Source organism: Podarcis gaigeae, assembly GCF_964106915.1.
Source record: "Podarcis gaigeae genome assembly, chromosome: 12".
In the NCBI taxonomy this organism is placed as follows: Eukaryota; Metazoa; Chordata; class Lepidosauria; order Squamata; family Lacertidae; genus Podarcis; species Podarcis gaigeae.
Window position 1 is genome coordinate 35,623,001 of NC_139688.1, and position 25,151 is coordinate 35,648,151.

The 25,151-nt window shown below is 41.6% G+C and overlaps 1 protein-coding gene across 10 annotated transcripts in view; it reads left to right on the forward strand.

Annotated features, from left to right (window-relative positions):
- Nucleotides 1-25,151, forward strand: part of STK31 (serine/threonine kinase 31) — a 36,686-nt gene that overhangs the window by 3,780 nt on the left and 7,755 nt on the right. For 9 of the 10 annotated variants that reach the window (XM_083705236.1, XM_083705241.1, XM_083705240.1 and 6 more), the window contains exons 4-17: nucleotides 87-185; nucleotides 717-791; nucleotides 1,384-1,542; nucleotides 3,824-4,179; nucleotides 5,538-5,733; nucleotides 10,337-10,449; nucleotides 12,577-12,736; nucleotides 14,876-14,998; nucleotides 16,694-16,873; nucleotides 18,649-18,765; nucleotides 20,732-20,851; nucleotides 21,191-21,322; nucleotides 22,937-23,038; nucleotides 24,359-24,439. In XM_083705236.1, coding sequence (XP_083561362.1) covers nucleotides 87-185; nucleotides 717-791; nucleotides 1,384-1,542; nucleotides 3,824-4,179; nucleotides 5,538-5,733; nucleotides 10,337-10,449; nucleotides 12,577-12,736; nucleotides 14,876-14,998; nucleotides 16,694-16,873; nucleotides 18,649-18,765; nucleotides 20,732-20,851; nucleotides 21,191-21,322; nucleotides 22,937-23,038; nucleotides 24,359-24,439 — 2,013 coding nt within the window. Of the gene's footprint in view, nucleotides 1-86; nucleotides 186-716; nucleotides 792-1,383; nucleotides 1,543-3,099; nucleotides 3,388-3,823; nucleotides 4,180-5,537; nucleotides 5,734-10,336; nucleotides 10,450-12,576; nucleotides 12,737-14,875; nucleotides 14,999-16,693; nucleotides 16,874-18,648; nucleotides 18,766-20,731; nucleotides 20,852-21,190; nucleotides 21,323-22,936; nucleotides 23,039-24,358; nucleotides 24,440-25,151 lie in introns of those variants that run through there. The other variant, XM_083705237.1, reaches the window with a different exon arrangement.

Genomic DNA, 25,151 nt, shown 5'->3' on the forward strand with positions numbered 1-25,151 from the left:
CCTTAAAACTGTACCCCTTCTTATATTAGTAGTGTAAAAGGCCTTTCATATAAATGTTGACTTCAAGTTTAATTTGTGCCGTTCAGGATATTAATAGACATAGCGACATATTGAAGACTAGCCGTTCTCTAGCTGAAATCTGTCCTCTAGCCAGCCCAGTCTTTGGCAATCCTGATCTTACCAGGGTAAGTTGTACATGTTGTTTCTTGGTTCCTATAAGTATAAGAACATCTAGTAGGCATCATTTGAATTTACAGTCCTGTGTATGCAAATCTGAAAAGTTCAGTTGTGCTTTTTGACTCTGGAAGTGGGGTTACAGTGGTAAAGATGAATTGTATCAGCTATTCAGTTGCCCATTTGATAAACTTGGCATTTTTGGTTGAATTTGAAGGTTTTCATCTTGATTGTTATCTTTATTACAGTGGTAACACTTTTGGAATGCAGAGCTAAATTTTTTACTGTGTGTAAGCTTGGTTGACAGTATATTTAAGTGACTTCTTAAGAACTAGTGTTATACTGCATACTTCTGCATAAGTGTATGTGTTCAAACATTTAAGCATCTTCAAAAGGCAGCTCTATATCTGTATTCATGAGAAGGTTGCCTGCCACCTAAACACTACAGAATAAACCACCGAATTAAAAACATCTGAAGAAAATGGCTTACAAATACATGCAGGCTTATGAAGTGACCTGTGGTTGTTTTTTTTAATTTGCAGATCTATGGAGGATGCTTTTCTGAAGATAAATGTTGGTATAGATGCAAAGTACTGAAGGTTATCAATATTGAAAAGGCAAGGAATTCCTACTCCGATTGATTTCCGAAATACAGTCTGCAATCTTTTAAGTTCAAATCTTAGTTGATAATAGCCTGGATACTGTCTTCCTGAAATCATTGAGTCCAAATCTTACTTGATAGTGCTATTTCATGTTGATGGTTTCAATTCTAATGATGAGCCCTGCTTGATCAGGCCTAGCTAATCCAACATCTTTCTGCCTAGTTTCTGTACTAAACTTTAAGGAACTGCTAACTTGGATTTTAAGTAACAGGGCAGAAACTTCTCAAATAACGTAAGATTGCTATCATTTCTTTGGGCTTTTTAATTCTATTTTTAGTAGCTAGATGTGTGCAGAAATACTTCCTGTAACTAAATAATTTTCTGTAAGTGCTTAACCTTATTTAGTAGTGGTTGCAGATTCCTAACTATTTCTTTAGTTAAAGTTGTGTTCATGTAGGAATGCAAAGACAACTGGGGAGTGATTCCCCTTGAACTCAGTGCAGCTTACTTCCGGGTAGACATAATGTACTGTGAACACCGTAAGCTATAACTCCAATAGGCAATTGGTTCTTATTTATTTGTTTTACTGGTTTTTGTTTTATTACAGTGCCAGGTATTATATATTGACTATGGAAACTCTGAGGTTCTCAATCGATCAGAAATAGTTGAGATTCCAGAAAACTTGCAGTTTCCTAGTGTGGCAAAAAAGTACAGGCTGTGGGGATTACAGATTTCAGCTAATCAAGATTTAAATCATTTTGACCAGGTGAGAAAGACTTTTCACATGTGTGTGAACAGTTCAGCAATCAGGAATGTAAAAAGGCAGTTGATTTCTGTTTTAACCTGTCATGTTACAATCAGTGCTGTGGTTCAGTTTCCACCAAATGCTATGTTGCCCATCTTGCTGTCTCCTACTTAATTTATGTAACTATTTACATAGGTTTAACATAATTATTTCACACAGTCCACTTCAGTGTAGAGGAAATGTCAAAACAGTGTTTAGAAAAGAAGTAATTATGTATCGGTTGTGATCTTAAAAAACAACAACAACAAAACCCCAAAGAAGATTACAAACAAATACCAATCATAGTCCCTGGATTGGATTGATTTCTGTTCTGAATTTCAGGCAGAATTGCAAACAGCAGCTATTTCTGTTCCCAATGGAATTCTCAAAACATACCTTGGTGGTCAAGCAATTTCCATTGGAGTAGAGGGAATCAAATACAGCTCATACAGTGGACGCTCGGGTTTCGAACGTGATCCGTGCAGGATGCACGTTCACAACCCGCAGTGGTGTGTCTGTGCATGCGCGGGTTGCGATTCGGCGCGCATGCGCAAAGTGCGATTTAGTGCTTCTGTGCATGCACAACTGCCGAAACCTGGAAGTAACCCATTGCGGTACTTCCGGGTTTCAGCAGTCCGCAACTCGAAAAAATGCAACCTGAAGCGTCTCTAACCCGAAGTATGACTGTATTTGAAACCAGGAAGAAAAACACCTGCTTGATATCTTCATAGGTGCCAAAGACTGCAGTTTGCCTGGGTTTTGTGTTCCTCTAGAAATCTTGCAATAAGCTGACACTTGCCTTTTCACTGTAGAATTTAGGTTTATAGATGTAATATTATATTATGTACCCTTTTTTGATTATGAAGTTTGTCATTTCAAACTAAGGGGCCCCATTCACATGTCCTGTTAAGCCATGCTTTATGGTGGTGTGTCCAAGCTGCAGTGCACCTTGGGTGTGTGTGCTCCATTTTAGTCATCCTATATGACCAAGGGGAGGATTTTGGAGCATTGCTTCTGCTTTTACATAACCAGTTTTCTGTATCGTCCGAACTGAAGCTGTCGTTAATACTTATCATGATGAATTCCAAACAAGCCAACTTCGTACCCCTTGGGTTGAAGTTGGTGTGGCGTTCGTACGAAGCCCCCGGTCGTCTCACAGACTATTGACCCATACACCACTAATCCACTGTCACCAACCAGGTCTTCCCCGGTAAATCACTTAGTCTCAGTCAGGTTCTTAAATTAACAAAGAAGAGTGTAGTTTATTTCAGACACAAATAAACTTTTAACTGTATTCAAAATGTTACTCTTTACCCTCTTAGTCTTATTTTATTTTATTCTGTCTCTAACTCTTCTACCTCCCCTCACACATGAACTAACTGTCTCTCTAATTCCAACTGTCTGCCAACGGCTTTCCCAACTTCCTTTTCCCAATCAACCAACCAACTAACCTTGGGCTAAGCCCTTTTATAAACAGGTAGGCTCCGCCTCTGGCTTTTCTATTGGTCTACCTATTAACTCTTTCTCTCCCCCTGTATAGACATTTTCTATCGAAAGGGCAAACACCACAGTTGGCTTGTTGGAATTGAACTTTATTTAGTGTTACCAAAGTTTGTTGTGCCAAACCATACAACAAATTGCAATTAAGGGAAAGTTATAGCAGAAGTCTTTGAGTTCCTCCTCACAGCCATGCAGGATGGGGGAGTGTGTGAGGCCAAAGTTCACTGAAGCTCATTTATGTCACATGCACCATTTTCTTGCTATCTGGATTATTATTGCATTTGGGTTATTCCTGCATCTTTCATTAAGTGTGGTCAGCCAATTTTGGTAAGTGGACAACACAAGTGTCAAATTAATGCTTGAGCTGATTATAAGAGTGGCTTTGTGTATCCTTTATTCAAGTTATAAAAATGCTTGCCACACCTTTGCATACCTGACTTGGTTTCTGCTAATGCTGAGTTAGGGACCGAAAGCAATGCAGATTGGTAAAGCCACAGTCCTAGATCTTGAAAGGATTTATCAGCCCCTTTATAGCTTCTGAGATTTTAACTGAGCACAGCCCATACATTTCCTAGGTTTCCCAACACAGCTGCTGCCATAAACTTGATTTCCAAAAATCAAAAATTAGATCTATCTGCGCCAGTCAGATAAATTTGCACAATTGCAAATGATGCATGTACACCACAGCCTTGATTGTAAAACTTACACAACAAACTATTTCATAAACTTTTCTGAACTTCCCCCCCCCTTTTCTTTTTTGCAGGCCAGGAGATTTCTGCATAGCTTGATTTTTGAAAAAGAAATAAAGACGAGAATCAAAGCCACGTATCAGGATGGTACCATTGTGGCTGAAGCAGAGTGTGGGCTACTGGATGTTGGGGAAGAAATGGCCAAAAAAGGATTTGCTGAAAGATGCAAGTCTCCTGTAAATAGTAATTCCTGTGATACAAAAATGGATTCCTCTCTCTGCCAATCCAGGAATGCAAATTCTCCAGCTCCAGTGTGGTCCAGTAGAGCCAGCTCTCCATTAAGCAACAGAGTAGGCACGGGCTTTGGTGACAATCCACCGCTGAATGGAAGGAATGAGAAAAATGGTGCAAACCATGTGCCTTTTATTAAGTAAGTCACAGTGGGAAAACGGTTTTTGATGTAAGAAGTGGTTTGAGATGTGGTTAGAGATGAAGTCCAATACAACATGCTTTTGAAGGATGCTGGGGGCTCCTGGCCTTGAAACCATGGCCTTTTAACTGGAAGCTCTTGCTTTAAATTCCCTGATTATGCTGGGCTGGTGCCTGTTATGTAGTGGTGAGAGGCATTCCACACATGTCCAGAGGCACTTTTTAATTCAAGTGATCCAGTGCTTAAACCTCTGAGGCTACAGATTGGTTCTGAATTTTTGTTACATTCTGGTTCCCTGGTCGGTGTGCAGGAGGAATCCAGATAACCATTGGTCAGCTGCTCCCAATGTCTCGGACTGGCAGGGACATGTGACCAAATTTTGTGCTAACTAGCCAGCTCATGAGTCACTCCTCCCAACTCATTTTGATGCCCCCTGCAGAAATCCAGTACTTGTTCAGCTCTCTGCTTCACCACTCTTAGCTGTGTTGTTCTTTGCTCTCTTTTATGCCAGTCTTTATTTTTCTCACCGCCTGTATATTTGTCATTTCCTTTGCTCTTGCTTTTCCTCTTTCCCTCCAAACATTTTCTTGTTGGTTTTTTTTTTGTTCGTTCTCCCCACCCCCTTTTCTCTGGCCATAGCATTGTTGGGAAATAAATGTCTGGCCCTGCAGGAATATAGGTGAATTAAACGTGATGCAGTCTAAAGCAGACACGGCTAAATAAAGACATGGGCGGTGGGAGACATTGCTGGGATCCTCCATGCTGCTGCTGCCATCAGGCTGGTTGGAGTTAAGAAATAAATAGATGTAATTCTGGCTGAAGAGGCAGTTTGTGATTCCAATCAGGTTTGGGGCTGACATTTCCTGCTTCTGATTTAGTATGCCAGTCTAGTGTGGCACCATCTTGGAATGAGTAATTCATGGCAGTGCCCTCATCTGGCCAACAGAGGACCTCCATGCCTAGGCTAGAGACATCATGAAATGATAACTAATTTGCATCTTTTCTGCCACTGCCATCTCTCCAGCAGTGCCTGTTTTGCCCTTGGGAAATCTGGTAGTTATCTGTGGCTGCAGAAGGCTTCCATTTCCCTGGTATAGCGAGAGTGCCCTTTAAGGATAGCATTAGGGGGTACACGTGCAATAAAAGTGGTCTTTACTAATTAAGCATCTAAGCCAGCTTTCACCACTCTCGTGCTCTCCAGATATTTTGAACCTACAGCTCCCAAAATCACCAGTCAGCATGGCTATGTTGGCTGGAGGTGATGAGTCGAAATCATTTGGAGGGCACTAGTTTGGACTTGGAATCTCTTGAATGCTCTCTTGAAGTCATGTATCAACTTTGTATTTATTTTTCAATAGGGAGAAAATGGTGACTTGCGACTTTAGAAGGGTCTCAAACATTAGCTTGGAAAAAATAAAGCAAGACCAGAAAATGATAGAGGAGAATGAAAAGTTGAAAGCAGAGAAAGAGGCTCTCAGAGTGAAAAATGAGGATCTTCTCTATCAGTGTGAAGAACTGGAGTCAACGGTTAAGAAGCTTACTTGCGATCTGGAGGTACAGCCAACAGATTGATTCTGCATCCCAGAGATAATTAACTGTAGAGTCAGCTTGCACGTGAGGCGGGGTGAAGCATTTTCCTTAGGCGACGGAAGCACAAGAGGCAGAGCTATGCCCACCATACCACTTCTGTCACCACCAGAATGCCCTGTTCTCACCAGTGAGATGGAGACGTTCTGGCGTGTTGCTGCTCCTCTTCCCTGCCCCCAGGGCAGAGAAACCGAGCAGCAATGCCATGCGGAACAGCTTGGCTCCTGCCGAGTTCAGCAAGAGCTGGGGTGTTTCTGTGCACAGCATTGCCACTAAGGTGGTAAAACGGGCTGGGCTGCCCCTGCTTAACTGGTAGTCTTACAATAGTGATCTGGGTTCTCCTGTTGATGATATAACTGATACACAGAAGATTTAATTCTTCTGTGCTACTTGAAGAGGAAGTACTTAGTTAAAGAATGGTTCTCCTCCCAACTGCCCACCCTTTTATGGTTCCCATTTCCCATGCCTCCTATCACAGTCACCAGCTTGTTTTCCTTCAGCAGACAGGAATGCTGGCCAAACCTGATGGATGGTAAATGTGGGTGCCTGATTGCAATCCCTTACATGCCTAGTTGCAAGTAAGCCCTGCTGAATTCAGTGAACTTCCTCCTTGAAAAGTTTGTATAATATTATAGCCTAAGGCAGCAGAATTCAAGTGACTTTCGAGGTTAATTGGAAATTCCTCTGCAGGACCAAAACTGCTCTCTGGGTCTTTGGTTGGTTCAGGGTATGATGGCAGTTGTGCCACTCATCTACTTTCCAATTTGCTTCCTGTTATGCCAGACAAGTGACTGAAACCAAAAGCTGTGTGTGTGCCACAAACATAAAAACACACTGCACAGTGCAAACGTTCTTCAATTAAAGCCTGGTCATCTGGCAACACATTGCATGTAATACTGAGCACCTTGGAGGAAGGCTGTTTATACAAATGTAGCGTAAGTTAGCATAATTCTGTGTTTAATTGACCAGATCTGGGTGTCAAGAACACTATCAATAAGAGTAACGAAATGTGAAATACAACCCAGGACCCTATCAGACCATTGTCCAATAGCTCTAGAAATAAAAAAAGAAACATCAGGCACGCGCAGATGGAGGATGAATGAATACCTATTTGAAATTGAGGAAGTGATAGAAAAGGCCAAAAATACCCTGAAGAACTATTTTGACTTAAATCTGAATAAGGACACTCCCATTGATATAGTCTGGGACGCTGGCAAGGCAGTCCTAAGGGGCCTCTTGATACAACAAAATAACTACAGAAGGAAAGTAAGAGAACAAAAGAAAGAAGAGATTCTTACCCAGTTAAAAGAGTGTGAGAAAAAATTGGTAATAAGACCGGGAGATGAAAGGATTAAACAAACCGTTAAGGTGTTGCAGGCACAATACTCCGCACTATTAAACCAAGAGGTAGAATGGAAAATCAAATTTATGAAGCAGAAATACTTTGAGTCAGCGAACAAGACAGGGAAACTACTAGCGTGGCAGCTAAGAAAAAGAAGAAAGCAAAATGTGATCAATAAATTAATAATGGATGATAGGATAATAGAAGACCCAGACGAAATAGAAAGCAGGTTTACCCAATTCTATGAAAAGCTGTATGAGAAAGGAGAAGAAGAAATTATAGAAATAGAAAAATATTTGGATAAATGTGGAGTGGAACGCCTAACTGAGGAAGACAGAATATATTTAAATAAGAAGATTACAGCAGATGAGGTTAAGGAGGCTATTAAGAAAATGAAACCCGGGAAAGCACCTGGTCCGGATGGCTTATCCACTAAATATTATAAAATTCTTGGAGATCATATAGCTCCAGTACTCAGTGACGTTATTAATAACATCTTTCAAGGAGGGAGGATCCCTGATTCATGGAAAGAGGCACATATTACATTAATCCCAAAAACGGAAACCGAGAAAACGGATATAAGAAACTATAGACCGATTTCCCTGCTTAATAACGATTACAAGATCTTTGCAGATATCATGGCGAATAGGCTTAAGAACTACTTAAAGAGATCTATTCACAAAGACCAAGTGGGATTCCTCCCTAACAGGCAGCTGAAAGACAATGTTAGGCATATATTGAACATCATCGAATACTTAGATATGAGGATAGACATTCCGGCGGCGCTGATTTTCATTGACGCCGAAAAGGCCTTTGATAATGTCTCTTGGCCTTTTTTACTACAGTGCATGAAAACAGTAGGAATAGAAGGCCCCTTCTTGGAAGGCATAAAGGCAATATACTCAGGTCAAAGGGCCAAGCTGATCATTAATAATAATCTTACCAGCTCCTTTACGATCACGAAGGGCACAAGACAAGGTTGCCCACTGTCCCCCCTTCTATTTATCATGGTTTTAGAGATAATAGCAAATAAAATAAGGGAGTCATCAGGAATAAGAATTGGAGAAAAGGAGTATAAACTAAAGGCGTACGCCGACAACCTGGTTTTGTCTTTAGAGGAACCAATGGACAGTGTTATTAATGTATTAAAGATTCTAGAGGAATTTGGCAAACTGTCAGGGTTCAAATTAAATAAGAAAAAAACCAAAATCTTAGTGAAGAATCTGGAAGAAGATGTAAAGAATCAGTTGGAGCAAATGACAGGTATTAAGGTAGTGAAAAAGGTGAAGTACCTGGGAATATGGATTTCCCCAAAAAATATAAATTTAGTAGAAGATAACTATACCAGGGTTTGGAAAGAAATTAAGAAAGATTTAGACATCTGGAATAGGTTGAAATTATCATGGACAGGAAGGATGGCTGCGATCAAGATGAGTATTTTACCAAGACTATTATTTTTATTCCAGAACATCCCCGTAATTAGAGGAACAACATGTTTCAAGAACTGGCAAAATTTTTTGGCGAAATTCATATGGCAGGGGAAAAGGGCTAGAATTAAATTTAAACTCCTGACGGATTTAAGAGAAAGAGGGGGCTTTGCAGTCCCAGATTTGAGGCTCTACTACGATGCAGCATGCCTTTGCTGGATAAAGGATTGGGCCACCCTAAAAAATCCAGATTTATTGGATCTAGAGGGCTTTAATGCCAGGTTTGGCTGGCACGCCTACTTATGGCAGGATAAAGGGAAAGCCCACAAAAGCTTCTCTAACCATATTATTAGAGGTTCGTTACTTGAGGCATGGAACAGGAATAAAAAATTGATTGAAAGAGGCACGCCCTGGTGGCTCTCCCCAATTGACATTATAACATTAAAAAAATCAAACCAGATAGGGGAAAGATGGACATACGAAGATCTTTTAGTTAAAACAGAGGGAGGCTGGAAGGTTAGACCTTATGAAGAGCTGAAGGGGAAGTTAAATGGTTGGATACAATACCACCAGATTAATGCACTGTGGCTTGAACATAAAAAACCAGGGATGAGTGAAAAAAAGTCGAGATATCAGGTGGAAATCCTGGAAAGTAACACCAAACTCCTCTCTAAAATGTATAAACAATTGCTGGCCTGGGAAACTAAGGATGAAGAAGTGAAGGGAGTGATGGTTAAATGGGCCAGAGACCTGGGACACAATCTAGAATATGAGAGATGGCAGAAACTCTGGAAGAGGGGTATGAAGTTTACAGCATGTGCTGCCCTCCGAGAAAATTTAGAAAAAATGATGTATCGCTGGTACATCACCCCGGCAAGACTGGGGAAGATGTACAAAAACGGAAGCAGCACCTGCTGGAGATGTAAAAATAAGGTAGGAAACTTCTTTCATATGTGGTGGACATGTGATGTGGTGAAAGGATTCTGGGGACAAATCTATGATGAGCTAAAGAAAATATTGAAATATAATTTCCCCAAAACACCGGAGGCGTTTCTCTTAGGTATGGTGGGAGAGGAGATCAAGAGCGAGGATCAAACTTTCTTTCAATACGCCATGGTGGCGGCCAGGATCCTATTGGCGCAAAATTGGAAAACGCCCAACACCCCCACGATCAAAGAGTGGCAGATGAGATTGTTTCAATACATAGAGCTAGCGAGACTGACACAAAGAATCAGGCATCAAAACAATGTTAAATTAAAAAATGACTGGAACAAATTTTTAAGTTATATTGAAGTTAATTTGGGAATCACCAAAGTAACAGTGGATGGAATTTAATACCTGCAACATACAGACCATAGTATTGGCAGCATATAACTGCAGAAAGACCTTAAGAGTTTTTAATCTAAACCGGGTTGGATGGAGGTCAAGTGTTTGTAATTGTGCGTGAAACGAGGTAATTGTACTGTGTTCTTTTTTTTCTTTTGTTCTTCTTTTTTCTTTTTACCTTTTTCTTTTCTTTATTTTGCTTTTGTCTTTTAATGCTGTTGTTGCTCTTTTTTATGTCTATTTGTTGTTTAATGTATTTTGTAAAAGCTTAATAAACAGAATAAAAAAAAAAAGCATAATTCTGTGTTTAATAGTCACTGAAAGCCAAATCTACTGCCCTTATATTCTCTTAGCTCCATGTTTGCATGTGGGTATTTTGATTTTTTATTTATTTATTTGAAAATATGCTTTGGTGCTTGGCAGAAATGGTGTAATACTAATGCTCTAATCCTTTTCTTCTTATCCAACGCTGTAGGAGAAGAAAAGATACAAGGAAACTTTTGAGGTGTTGGAAAACGCTCTATCAACATATATAGGAACTACAGTGGGAAACTTGGCCGACAAGTTCGAGAAATTGAAAGAGGCTAGGTATAGGGTACATTTCCCCTCCTCAACTAAAACATTTCCCCCAGCGATGGGTTTCTGCTGTGAATCACAATTTTTAAAAGGTTCTTCTCAAAAGACAAAGCTTGATCTAGCATTGTTTGGAGAAGAGCCTCAATCATTTTGTCGTTTAAAAAATGTTTTTTTAAATTTGTCATTTTAATTCAGTAGAACAGTGTTTGGTTGCCAGTAATGGTCAGAGAGTTCAGATTTTAGCTGAGTTTCAGTGACTTTTTCCCTGCCTTTTGAAGTTTAGTCACTGCCTGGAGGCTTTCTTCCCTGAAAAGTGCATACAGCTCAAGGAGGAAGTGAGGAAGAGCATCACTCTTCCAATATCCTTCTTGGACAGCGGATGGTTGTCCAAGACTCTTTGTACTTCTGAAATGTTTATCTTCACTGGCATGAAGTTTAGGTGTTAAGTGCACATTGCATCCACAGGTAGCAGTAAAAGCTGAGCAGAGGAGAAGGAATGATGCAGAAGAAAAGCCAGGCCACAGCTTTACAGGGTGCAGCATGTAAGCAGTAAGGCAGGGCTGGGCGAGTTACAGGCAAGGGTCCTATTTCTTACACCCCATGTGCTGTCAGAAATGTATGGCTCAGCCTTCCTGCTAGGTAGATGTTAGGAGCTGGGAAGCTACCTCCTAACAGCTTGGTCTGTTCCAATGACTGCTGCCCAAACAGCCAGCAATGACACCAAGCCATGAAGTGGACAGGCTGGTGTGTACTGACCTCTCTCTAAGTGAGGGAGCAGAGCGCCCACCCCGCTCACCTCTTCGCCCAGGGATCTTGCCTGATGTCCCAGCGCCAGATGTAGAAAACAGCATCAGTTTCATCATAGAAATAAAGCTCCTTGAAGTTCCTTGTTTTGGATAAGTGAAGATAGACAGAGGAAGATGATAGACAGGAGAAGAAGGGCCTTGCATGAGAGGCAGGGTAGAGAGGATCTCCCAGGGTGGGAGGCTGGGAGAAGAGGGGGAAGCTCCCAGTTGAGAGCTGGGAGGGTTTACGTTTGTGTGGAATAAGCGCTATGATACAATTGTGATAGAGGGGTTGGTATTTCCCCCTTTGCTGCTCTTTTCCTTCTCGTTCTTGGTTGTATGTGTGTTTTTTTTTAATTTTCTCTCTTTAGATTAGCTCGGCTTTTATTGTATTTTATGTGGAAAACTTTCGGTAAAAATTGATTTTTTAAAAAAGAAAAGAAATAAAGCCCCCAGAAGGAAAAGGAAAGAGAAAGTAGTCAGATAATTATGATAGGAAAGGCAAAAAAAAACCACAGGTCCGCTGAAGTCCATTGTGATCTCAGGCAAAATTGCTTCCTAGCCTCATCAACCAGTGGCTAATGCTAAATCGATAGCAATGTGCAACATGGGATAATGCAGTAAAGAAACACAGTGAGTGAGTGGTCAGGTTGGGAATGCAGTGATCTGGTCCCTGGAGAGAGGCCCTACTTTTAATAGGCAGTGGGCCTGTGAGAGGGAGAAGTTGCCTCTGGTCTCCTTGGATCAGGCATTGCTGCTCCCTCAAAACACCATCTGATTGACTGAAGTAATTCAAAGCTGGCTCCCTCTGCGCTGCCTTCATCCTGATGTGGGGCAGAAAGTTTATCCTGATGTAAATGGGGATCCAGGATATAATGAAGCTACGGAGTACCATGGGCTAAAGACAGAAAAGAAGGGGACCCTTTCCTATTGGTAAAAGTTATACCTGCACTTATCCCCTATGTCAGTGATTTGCCCATAAAATAATAGTTCCAAGCAGATAGTTGTTTGGTCGCATACCAGACGGCAGCATTCTTATAGGTAACAGGCTGCCATATATCAAAATTTTGTGTTTTCTTCTTTACAAGGGTATAAAATCAGACAGTCCAGTCTAACCAGACAGAAGGCATAAGTTATTACCATTTTAATCAAGCTGCATTTCCCATGGTTTTCTGTGCTTTTCCTGATAGTTACACACACAGAGAGGGTGTGTGTGTGTGTGTGTGTGTGTGTGTGTGTGTGTGTGCATGTATATGTATATATATAAAGTATTCTATTACATATAAAAATGAGAGTACAACTGTTGATAGGGCAGCTTAAATGCTCTATTCATTTTCAAATCTCTTTCACCCAGGCAAGTCAGTCTGAATGCTCGTTTTGGAGAAGACCTTTCAGAAGCTATTAAAGTGGTTACCGAAGGATGCCTTGCTGCTCCCCTGTCCTTGGAAAAACTGGAGAAAATTTGGATCGACTATAATGCTTTCCAAGAGGAAATATGTGCATGCAAATGTGTGGTATGTAGAATAGCTTCTGTCCTATTAGCTTTTTTGCTGAGGCATAAATTATAATGATCTCCCATTCCAGGCTTTTTTGTTTATAGTTTTTTTTAAAAAAGACATTTCTGGAATTAACTTGACATGTGACATGTACAGTGATAGGGGATATAATTATGCTAGATCTGAGTTTGCTGAGAGAAGGGGATGCATGGTCTATTATTATAAGAATAACATAAGAATTTTCCCATCTCACACAACCCATTGGGCACAGGGTAGCCAAGCAGGGCTTCTGAGTGCTGGAAATGCAGGAGAAAACTACTGAAAGTCAACTAACAGCTCAGGGCTCCCCCCTTTTTTTCTCTGTGGGTCATTCCTTGCTTGCAGTACACCTCACATTTTTTCTCCCAAATCCCAAGCCTATAATGTGTTTTTTGTCTGAGAGGGTCATAGAACGTGGCTTGGAAAGGGCCAGATAGCTGAGTGAGAAGTGTTTTGATGAAAGTTTTAAGTAACATAACAACTCTCAAATTAGCCAGGCAGCATGCAGCCAAGGAAAAAATGCCACTTAAAGCTTGGAGACTCTAAGAACTTAGATAAAGCAATCAGACATCCCAAAAGAATGGTAGCTGTTTGTCAACTAGCATACCTTGCACTCCCATCTCTTCCTGCTTCAGTGTGACCTGTGCTAGCCTGTATTGTGGGCAGGTAAAAAACCGCAGCACTTGTAGTTCCAGTGATATTGGATTGATGCCACTACCCTCTTAGTGTGTCTGTGAATGCATTTGCAGATCAGGACTTGCTGGAGAGTTTTTCCTCTTGCAGCTGAAGCCCTTCTTTACATTTGGCAGACACACATGCACCAGTAAATGTTGGTGGTGATTCAGTAGTCTTTTCCTTATACACCCTTTGTAAACAAACCTTTGGACCAGCCAGAGGCCAGTCTCACAAGCAGTAGTTTGTGTGGATTGTTCTCTCACTTAACTGGATGAGTTGCAGGTACACTTTCCCATGAATATAATATATTCACTTCACCACCTGAAGCAAAGGACAAGAACGTTAGATTGTAAAAATAATTTCTTTTCTCCCAGCTGTCACAGAGTTGGTTTCTTATGAGTGTGTATCTGTAGCAATCCAGGTGGTAGTAGTTCTGTAGCCCAGATGCTCTTGCCATACAAGTAGGGTCAGTAGGCTGCAAAATGTTTGAGAGCATCAACCAGGACTGTAATCTGAAGCTGCTGTCTTTGCTCTTCATCTGTAGTTAGCAAAGGAAGAGCTCTACTTAAGTCCTTGAGAAACTGTCGGCTAGCTTAAGTATACACTGAAGCCTGACTGCATCTGAGCCTAGTGATTTTTCTAGCTGCTTTCAGTAGCTCTGTAATTGCAGACAGCAACCAGAAAGATGCCTCAGCGCTCCCTTTGCATTTTGGGCTTGGTTTAGTTAGGTGGAGGTAAATTAGAGCATTCTCAGATGGATCCCTCTCTAGAAAACTGAGCTACACAGAAAACACAGTTTCTAAAGTAAAGACTACCTCTTAACCATTGAAAAGAACAATTGGCCTTACCTGTGAAGGGGATACCATGCACATGTAAGATGCCACAATGATGGCAGATTACAGGCACATGGGATTGGATTGTTTACTACTCCGTAACCTAGCTCCCATAGTTCTTCCTTTTTTAAAAAAAAATCCTCTCCCAGGATGCAAATGGCAGCCTCCTGAGGCTAGATGGCATGCAGTTAATTGTGCTTTCTTCTCTAGGTGGCTACTACTGGGATAGTTTGTTCCCTCATGGCTTTGGCATACATACACCAGAATCAGTTTTGAAAACATTGTAATAACTGCTTTCATGGGACGAGGAAGGATAGGGATGTAATTTGTTTCTAGCAAATTCACAATGGGGACAGCCAGCCTTGGTTGTTGATTGCCCAGATGTAGTTTCCCCTGAGTCTGGGAAAGATTGTGCACCTGAACAAAATGCAGCAAGTGTGCTTCCAGAAAGAGACCACTGCTCTTAGATGTTTAGTGTGTACTTTACGGTTCAAATGCAAGATTTTTGCATGATTTGGCTCACCACATACTCAGTAGTCTATTGCCTTGTGAGTGAATTAAGAGAGTTTCGGAGGGTTGATTTCTGACCTTGCTTTTCCCTTCAACACAGGACGAAGTGCAGAGCTTGATTCAACGTAGAAACGAAGTGCAGGAGAGCTTGTATTCTACAGTGCAAGAATATATTATGGAAGTGGATGATTTACCTCTTTCAGAGCGCTTGGAAACATTGCAGGTTGGGAACAGAGCTGCATGCATGTCCTATCTGTGCACCATTTTGTTTTTTTAAAGTTGGCCACCTTGTGTCAAAAACAGTGTTATGCTGGTAATGTCCCGTACATGGTAACATGATAGGACATCCTATCAAGAACATTTCCTTGCTTCTGAAGGTATATTGATACCACAGTCTGCTGTGTCTGGTTTCCTACTGGAGAGTGGCGGAAGCAAAGGGTGTTACTTATTCCTGTTCCCCAACGCTTAGTCCACAAAGGCTAGAAAAATATACATAGAGTAGAACTTCATGTGAAATGTTACATGCTGTTAACCAGTCTAGGTGCTCTTTGAAATAGATGTTTGAAATAGATGTTTAGGATGAGACACTTGTATGCTTTGTGCCTATCTATAAAATACCTATTTTATAGGGACCCCTGACCATTAGGTCCAGTCGCCGTTGACTCTGGGGTTGCAGCGCTCACGTTTCCGTTTACTTTTCCACCGGAGCGGTACCTATTTATCTACTTGCACTTTGATGTGCTTTCAAACTGCTAGGTTGGCAGGAGCAGGGAGCGAGCAACGGGAGCTCACCCCGTCGCGGGGATTCGAATCCCCGACCTTCTGATCAGCAAGTCCTAGGCTCTGTGGTTTAACCCACAGTGCCACCTGCCACCACAGTCCCATCTATAAAATATGTAGTGTCTTTTACTCAGCATATTGTAGTCTCTTAAAACATTTCTGCATCCATTTGAGTTGCAGAAAGGTGACTGCGTCTGGCATAGCCGATGAGGGAATTTTTCTCTAGTGCGGTACGGTACAGCAAATGTTATGTTAATCTCTGCCCACGAGGTGGCAGCCTGCAAACACTTTGCTGAGAGCTGCAGCAAACACACATTTAATGTGTGTCTGACAAGCCTTTATAAAATTCAGCGATAGAATTTTATTCTGTGATAAATCAATGATTTATCAGGTCTGGTGTTCATGACAGTTTGAACCCCAAGACATAGCGGGCAGTTTGCAGCACTCTCAGCAACAACGCCCCCCTGCCAAAAAACCCTGTTGCATCAACTCTTGGAAATGGGCATTTGAAATCACTTTTGTGTTGCAGGATGTATAAAAATATACTTCGGGACAGCAATTTTCACTATTTTTTTTCCTTCCTAGGATGTGCCCAAATTTCTCTCCCTTCTGCTTTGTAAAATATGTATTTACCACAGTTCCAAAATTACTCAGTTATTTGTTTTCTTAATTTTTTTAGCAGGGGTCCTTCACTGTTGTCAGGGTTGTGTGTTCAAAGGCAGCATGGTGTCTTTGGGCATCAGATTGGGGATCAGAAATTTGAGCTGTTAGAAATGTTCCATCTCCCTCCTTCCTCTCTTGTGGCCATTTTGCTTAGATACTTTGACATGTTTTCACATCTTGGGGACTTGTTCCGGCCTCTTGATTTAAGGACATTACATGTGAACCCAGTTTTTCTTCAGGTCTCTTGGTACACTTGGAAGTCCCGGGACAGTTGGGGGGGGGAGAGCACAGACTAAGCTGGTTCCCTCCTCCTCCCCAAGAACCATTAGAGAAATGCTCATATAACAAGGTCCCCAAGGCCCAAGGTGTTTTTGTTTCATTTTATAGCATATAGCTTTCTTTATTCAATATAGTCTTCCCCTCCTTTCAGTCTCCGCTCCCCAATCCTATTGTTCTTTACCTTTATATTCCACAGAAATTGCAGGATTCCTTGGAAATCGTATATGGTCAGGTTTATGAAGTAGAGAGTTCTGAAGGAGCTTTTGAGAAGTTCGCTGAGTGGAAAAACATTAAGTTGGAGGAATTCAGTAGTGTCAGAAATGCCACAGATGCTTCTCTGCAAAATTTGGTGACCTGTTTCAGCAGGATAATCCAGGTAAAGACAAAGTTACTTTGACTTAAGACAGGCCTTGATTTCACATGGGTGGAAAAAAAGAGAAACACTTTTTGGCTCCTTCCTTATCAACCCTATGCAGTCCCTGACAGATTACCTTGAGGGAACATGACCCTTGGGCAGAAAAACAGCTGCCCACCCTTGTAGTGGGTATAATGTCAGACTAAGATCTAGGAGACCAGGATTCTAATTCCCACTCAACCATGAAACTCACCAGGTGAACTTGGGCCAGCCACCATCTGTCAGCCTAAACTACCTCACGGGGCTATTGAAGGGACGGTGGGGTAGAAATAATAAAAAAGCAAAGTTCAGATCATGATTTTGGTCCCAACTACATGTTGTGTTGCTGGAAGGTCTGCATGTATTACTTTATTTTGTAAAAGCTGTGGCTGAGTGACTGCATTTAGCTGCAGAGGGGGGACAATTCGTGGCCCTGCAAGTTTTTCCTTCTATGGTTAATGATATCTCTTGGACAGGGATCTGGATGAAGCCTATATGGTAGGGTTGGGAAGAATATTGGGCTTTTCCTACACTGTGACTTTAACCCAGACCAGATAAGGACCTTTTGTCATTGCTTTTTTGGGGGGGGTGTCACATTGGGTGGTTCAAATGTGGAGCTCCAACATAATGTGTAACTTGTCCCTTTGTCATTAGCTATCTAAATTGAGATTTGCTGGCCAATGATTCTGAGGTTTTTTTGGTAATGGAACATGGGAAGGGTTACTCTCACGAATGGGTACTTGGCCATTTCCCTTTCTGCTATTGTTTTGGCTCTTACTTTGGGCAGATTTTTGTGTTAAAATATGAAACGAAACTGTGTTTATCATTAAGTGGATACACTGTTGGGTTATACTTGGGAAGCTTTCTAGGAACTTGAAAGGTGAAGTGGGAACATAGCATTCATGTGATGTAGCATACGCATTGGAGCAGCTGATAGAACATTCTTTCACCACTCTGGATTTGATGACTAGGGAAGCTCCTATTACAGTCTTTGCTCCGTAACCTTTGACTGGGTGATCCACTTTTATATAATCATCCTTCCAAAAAAAAATTTCTGGGGCAGCTTGTTGCACTCAGTGATGATAATGATTAATGATCACTTCTAAGCCCATATAAGTTCTTTATAGAGCTTTTAAAAAATCCAATACTGTTCCTGCCTGCATGCTCACAATTTAGACTGAGGCAAAAGGAAATATAAATGTGGAGGGTAGAGGAAAACAAGCATTGGAGCAGAATATTCTCTTTGGCAGGAAGGGGAGAGAGGCAAGCCTCCTGCAATTGCTGCTTCTCTGGGCGATAGATGGGGTTAGACTGACCTCCTTTTTCCCATTACTTTCTTCCTCTGAGGCAGATATCACAGTCATCTTTTGTTCCTTGGCTGGTGACAGAGACCAGAGTGTGCTTTCCTTCTGTTCTGCAGCATCAGGACAATTTACAACAAAATCACCAAATATAATCGTTCGTGCACCTTCTACAATCTCATGTTCTTTAGCACTAAGAAGCAGTAGAAAGTATGTGTTCCTGTGCAAGTGGACGACACACACGTTATTAAAATTCACAAATAAAAGTGCTGTTGACTCAAAGTTTTTAGTAAAGAAGCAGGAAACGTATGACTGCCTAAAGCTTTAAAGGGACAGCATCTGACACACCTCTATAGGGAGGGCATTCCACATTTTGGGGGCCATTATTTACTTTGCCAACACTGTTAATATTTGTATAGATAACGCCTTTTCTCTCTTAACTATTTACCTTCCAAGTTCTTTGACATGACGTCAGGCATACTTTTGAAATCTGAGGATGTAGGTGACAACATGGATGAAGTTCTCAAGAATGCTGAGTTGAACATTTCTCAAGAACTGAATATTTTTCTAACTGTAAGTTAGCTTTTTTCTGTTACAGTACTTTTGTAATGGCTTCGTGTCTTTTGGGTAAAAGCCATGTCTGAAATTTCCAGTGGAATGTTAGAAGCAGGATTTCCTGCAACAAAATTCCTCAGTCCTGGTCAAATACTGAAAGACCATAGTCACAAATCTCCCAGCTAATTTAACATGGTGGCCTGTAAGCTAAAATCTCACTTTGAGAGGGGGTGGGAGTTGCGAGTTGCCATCTTTCCTGTGTTTAGTTAACTAGTTTGTCCCTGAATTGAAGCCAGCAGCTTTCTTCTCCCCTTCTGCTTGGGGCCTAAATGGATGGGGGGTGGAATTGAATTTGATAGTCACTAACTTCTCCAGGCCCATTTTCCCCCTTGTTTCTTGTCTTCCTTGTGGCTGAAGAAGTAGCAAGGTCTTTTTCTCCGTCTGCCCCCGAGTCCATCATGAGGGTTTGAGTAATTTGCTTCAGGGTATGAATGCACTTTGCCATGCTCATCTTCTGGGCCCGGCAGGTGAGGCTGTGACTAACCCCCATTGTGGGGATGTAATGAGGCAGTGATTTCCACCCTGCCTGGGGTAATCACAGTCATTGCCATTGGGGGCATGAAGCGCTGACCCACGCCTCCCCCCCTGCAGTGGTGATCCCAGGGTTCCCTGTTAAAGGGGTTATTTGAGGGGAGGCATTGGCCATACGCCAATAGGTTGTCATTGCTCTCCCCTGCGACAGCGGCAAAATGCAGGGTGGGCTCTCTGCTTGAACAGACGTTCTCCAGAGCCAGCCCAATTCCCAATTATTCTGGATAACCCTGATGTTCCCCCGGGGACTGGGAGGGATAAATGCCCAATGCCTAAGCCAAAGTCTCCCTACATCTGAAGTCTTAATAAAGTTGCGGCCAATTTTAATACCATAACATAGTGTCTTAAGTCATTATTCCACCCGGGGGTCGCCTGGGGTTGGGGGGACTCCGCCTGTCCACGCAATCATTGCCATTTCTGTTCAGCTGCAGTCCAGCTTCCACCAAAATGTATGTTGTTTGTCTTGCAGTCCACTATGGCCAAAACTAAACTGTTTAATTACATAACAAATTTCAACGCATTTCCGCGGAGAGGGGAAGCGTAAGAACCAATGCAGAAAGTAACAATAATTTACATGTTTGCAGACTAAGAAAATAATTATAGTGAGTGCCATGACATTCTCAGGCATCCCTACCCCAGAGTAAGCTGCATAGTGCCCCATTATCTCCAGGAGCCAAGTGCCTTGATCCAGCTAGGGAAGACCACTTAATGCAAGTAGGCTTCCATGCTGTTGTTGCTTGCTGGATCAGCAATTGCAGAAATTAATTGGATTCACATAGTGTTGCTTTATATGGAACATGCATTTGAAAAGCTGCTTAGCTTTGCTCAGCCTTATTTCTTCCTTCTCTGAAAATATTTTTCATGGCTCCATACATAATTTCAAATCAAAAGGTGGTTGGACTTAAAAGTGACTGTTGAGGGGCAGCAGAACAAAACATACCCAAAGACAGTAGTAAAATACACAAACTCTGAATGTTTTTGACGTGTACTCTACACTTGGTTTTTAATACATTGTTAACTGTTCCAGGTAGAAGAAGCCAAGATAAAAAGCAGCAAACCTCTGATTTACAGTTCAGCCAATGGTTCAATTTGCATTTCAACTTGTGGTCCTTTTACTGCAGTCCGTTGCAAAACAGGAGTCCAGAAGTATTCCTGATTGAATCATTTGACAAACTCACAACACCAGAGCTGCTGAACATTGGGGTGGAGGTTATGTCCCATGGAAATGTCAAACTACATTAATTTAAACTGCTTGGTAGCCTCTACTTATTTTACAAATAAAAACTGATAAGCCTCCCCATTAAGAATAGCCTTCATGCCTATAGGTGTTGAAATCCTCAACCTTCATCTAGCTGCAGGTATGTTATCTGTATGTTTTTCTGATTCCATTTAGGAGCTAGATGAAGCAGATAAAAAAATAATATTGAACGTGTACAGTGAAGTTATGCAGAAGATCAACCAAGAAAGCAATCTCTTAAGCGTTATATATCACAAGTATCTGGACAGCATTGAGGTCAGTTTGTCATACTTGGTTATTTTTTTTGTATTCTCAGAATTAAAGCAGACCACATCTTGAAACTTTAGGAAAGCTTTTTGGTGATACTGTTTTGTCCATGAATTGCCCTTCAGCCACTTCAAAAGAAAAATTGGCTTGTAATTATAAAATGACCCATTAATAGATTCCTCTAAACTAGATATTGTTTTATTGCTGCCTAAAACTCAGTTGCTATTTAAGACGTAAAGATGAGTCTAATGTGTGCAAATAGCAATCTTCCTTGAAACTAATTTGAGCAATGAAAACGCCGTTCTTTCACTTCCATGGTTTCTTTGTGTTTTTTGTTTTACACTTTAGTTCAAAAAGCAGATAGTGGAGTGGCTGGAGACAAGTCCCAACGTTGACGTTTTGCTACAGATTAAGAAGAGAGTGAAAAAGCTGAAGGCTCAGCTGAGGTGGAAGCTGGTTGAAAAAAACAACTTGGAAGAAGTATGGAAATAAGTGCTGTTTTTAAAAGGCTTTTCTGAAAGATAGAACTAGCGGACGAGGGAGAGCATTCTGCCCCTACCGTCCGTTAGGGGAAAAAATGGATGGAGTATGTGGGAAAAGCTGGTACTATCTGGCATTTGAGAAATCTTATTTTTTAGCGAAGATGTAATTTATTCACCTAAAACTTAAGGCAAATAAAATCCGAAGGAAAAGTAGATTAAAACTATGTAGATCAGACAGTGTTTCTCTCATTGCTGAGTGGGTGGGATGTCAGCAGTGAGCTTGTGCGATAATGGGCCTATAAAACAACGGGATATCAGATTTTTCTTCTGTGTGTGTGCGCTTGCGCACTATACTGATTCCACACTATCCTAGCATGTGCTCTCCTCAGGATATCAATGGCTGCTAGTGATGATGGAGCACATACTGCTTCCATGACCAGAGGCACAATGCCTTTCAATGTTTGGAAGGCTGCCTGCATCCCTTCCGAGCTTCTTGGGTGTTATGATCTGCAGAAGGCACCCTCTTGGGAGTTCTCAGGAATGGCTTCCTGTGTGAGGGGTTTCTCTATGGCAGTACCTGCGTTGCGGAGCTCTCCACCCACAGAACTGTCTCCAGATTCTTTATAGTACAGCTTTTGCTGTAGGCTGAAGATGCAAGTCTTTACCCTGGCCTTTGACAGTTAAGGTGTTTTGCTTGTGGGAGCAAAACCTCTTTCACAGAGTTTATAAATTTGTCTAGTCCTTTTAAAATCTAGTGGTAAATCTAGAGAGTCCAGTGGAAGGGAAGCAGTTCCTCACATTTAAGAAACGCAAGCTTGGAACAACAAAAGCACATTTAACAATTTTCAGTTCTCTAATGAGTTCACATTGAAAAGTAGTCTTGGTCTCATCTCAGTTGCAGCAGTATAGGCATCTAAGGCCTCTTTCTGGTGTCATTCTTATATATACTATATTGAGTGTACTATAACAAGAAGGTGACACTATTCATCTTCTTCCGTCCTGTCCTTGTGTGTGTGGTGTTGTGTTGCATGTTGTATGTGTGTTGGGCACTGGCACAGAAGTTGCAGCTTACTTTGTTAGGGACAAGTAGCCTTTCAATTAAACAACAGCAGTAATCCAAACCCAGGACAACCTTCTGGGATGTTTTATATCAGGGTGGCCAACTCATTCTGAGAAGTCAGATTCTCCCTCCCCAGCTTTCAGTAGCTTGGCTCTCAAGCTGAACTCAGTGAGCTGTTTCTTTCCTGGCCAACTGAAGAAATGGCTGATAGTTTTGTGAATTAGCCCAGGCATATGAAAACATTTATTAATCCTCGTGAATAAGTTGTTATTTCTGAGAAGACATTGGTGACAGTTCGGCCAAAGAATTGAGTCCCGGTGCCCTTCCCAACTGTGGGATTTTAATTTTGTCTCCACACCACTTTCAAGGAGTAAGAAAGGGTATTAACCTAACAGATGGAAGGCAAGAAAGTACATCCAATAAATCTGGTGGCTCAGGCCTAGAATGTGTTACTGAAAACCAGTAGTTATTCTCAATGTATACTAAGATGGTTACCTGATACAATAATACCTTAATTGTCTGAGGTGATGATTTTACATTTCTACCTTTTAGTCTGATGATGATAGCGAGCCCAAAATGGCAAAAATAAAAGAAGAAATAAATGGACTAAGAAATAATGTATTTGAGGAAATATACAAGGAACAAGAAGAATACGTAAGTGTTCAATTGCATAAGAACCATTGAAACAAGTAATTACATTGAATAAACTTTTGATTTTTCAGAATGAGTTGCATATATTCTTACTGAGTAGGATGAAGAGGATGATAATTTCTGAATCTAGTGAAGGCATGTTTATGCACGCAACTTGTAAATTTAAAAAGCTATCACGAGTGGAGAAATGGTTATAAACTTCTCTTATCAAAAACCAAGGGCATGTCCCTTTTATGGCTTACTCTGGCTTCAGTGCGTTCTCATCCCTGTTCTTTGAATCCATGTACACATGACGTTACCTACAACCCACAGGTTATCTTGTAGTTTCTACTGAAATGCTGTGTTTTGATGTGGTTTTCCCTGGGTCAGTTTCACTCCCTCGTGACTATGCCGTGCATGGCAAATCCCATACAGTTGGACCTTGAAAGTTGAACGGAATCCGTTGGACTTCCAAAACGTTTGGAAACCAAAGTACGGCTTCTGGTTGGCTTCAGGAAGCTCCTGCAGCCAATTGGAAGCTGCGCCAGACGTTTGGGTTCTAAAGAATGTTCGCAAACCGGAACACTCACTTCTAGGTTTGTGGTTTGGGAGCCAAAACATTCAAGTACCAAGGCGTTCGGAATGCAAGGAACGACACTACTGTGGAAAGTTGGGGCGGGGGGAGGGAGATGTGTTGTGCAGAAGAAAGGCAGCAGCTGAGGAGGATAACAGGTGTAGAGTGCTGCAAAGAGGCAAAGAACCAAGGAGTGCAGAGATTGTCACAACAATTCAGAGCCCAGAATGCACAAGCCACCCCCCCATGCCTCTCATACTATTCCCCACCCCCAGTGTATCAGTTGCATGAGTTGCCTCTCACCGGGGGGGGGGGGGGGAGGATTGCTGGCTTTTAAAGAAGGTGGCTGGAGGCAGGATAGAGGGGTGTGTAAAATGCAGAGCTAGAAATGCCAACAAGTCAACTCTGGTGTGTTCCCTTGGACTTTTAGTCTCTTACTCAGGAGTAAATCGAATGGCTGAAAATGGCAAGCACAGGAAGATGATTCGGGGGGGGGGGCACAGTGAGTGGAGGGCCTTTACTTTGTGTTCAATGGAGTAGCTGTGTCTTCTGTATTATAAAGTGTATGACTTCTGCATTGGGGAACGAGTATAAATCCAGCAGTACCATGTGAAGAGGAATCTAATTACGTACTGATGCTTATCTGTGAATCACTTCTTCATTTGCAAATTTGCTACTTGCGTGCCACAGGTTAATCTAGTTCCCAACATATCGCTGTGTTCTGTTTTCATGCTGAGATGGGTATTGCAAAAATTTATCTTTTAATTTAGGAGAAGCTCAATCACTTGGTACAGAAATGGTTCCCTGAGCTCCCACTTCTTCATCCTGAAGCAGGAATTCTACAATATATGGTAAGAAATATATGGTAAGGGTTGTTTTGTTTTGGCATTTCTGGAGAGAAAGATCTGAGGAAACTCCTAGTGGATATCGGTAAGGAATTACCAGCTCGGTGCCTGTGGGTGCTTGGTTGTTGGCATTCGTGTATTGTTCTGGATTGGTGGGAGTGGAGAAGCTTTTCTGAATGTAGGGCAGGTACTCAAGTATTCTTTGTGTGGGAGAGAGGAGGAATGTATGGATGTGTGGTCTCTGAAAAAAGGGAGAGATGTAGATGAGGGATAGAAATGGAGAGGTGGATGTGTTGCTGTTTATATGTGAAGCATATGAGACATCTGAACACAAAAGAGAGTGCAGTGTGGCCCACCTCTATTATTTTATTTATTTTTTGCTACTGGGAAATTCCTCCTGCTGTTGACTGTAACAGCATCGTTTGGGTGTGTGCGGGGAATAACTATTATGTGATCTCTGCAATCATGACCAGTAGGACATAGCTTACTTGCCATGCTAAATATTGAGGGTGGAGGCCAAGAGAGGAAACAGCAATGGTTTTACACCCCCTCAATCTGCATTAGGTCATGTCCCTCATGGCAGTCATTTTGTTATAAATTTGAGGCACAGAATGTGCCTGCTGGTTCAGAAAAGGTTGTTGACACCTGTTCTAGGTTATGATTGTTAAGTTCTGAATTATTTTTATATATTAGCCATCTGCCAGGCCTGCCATTCCTT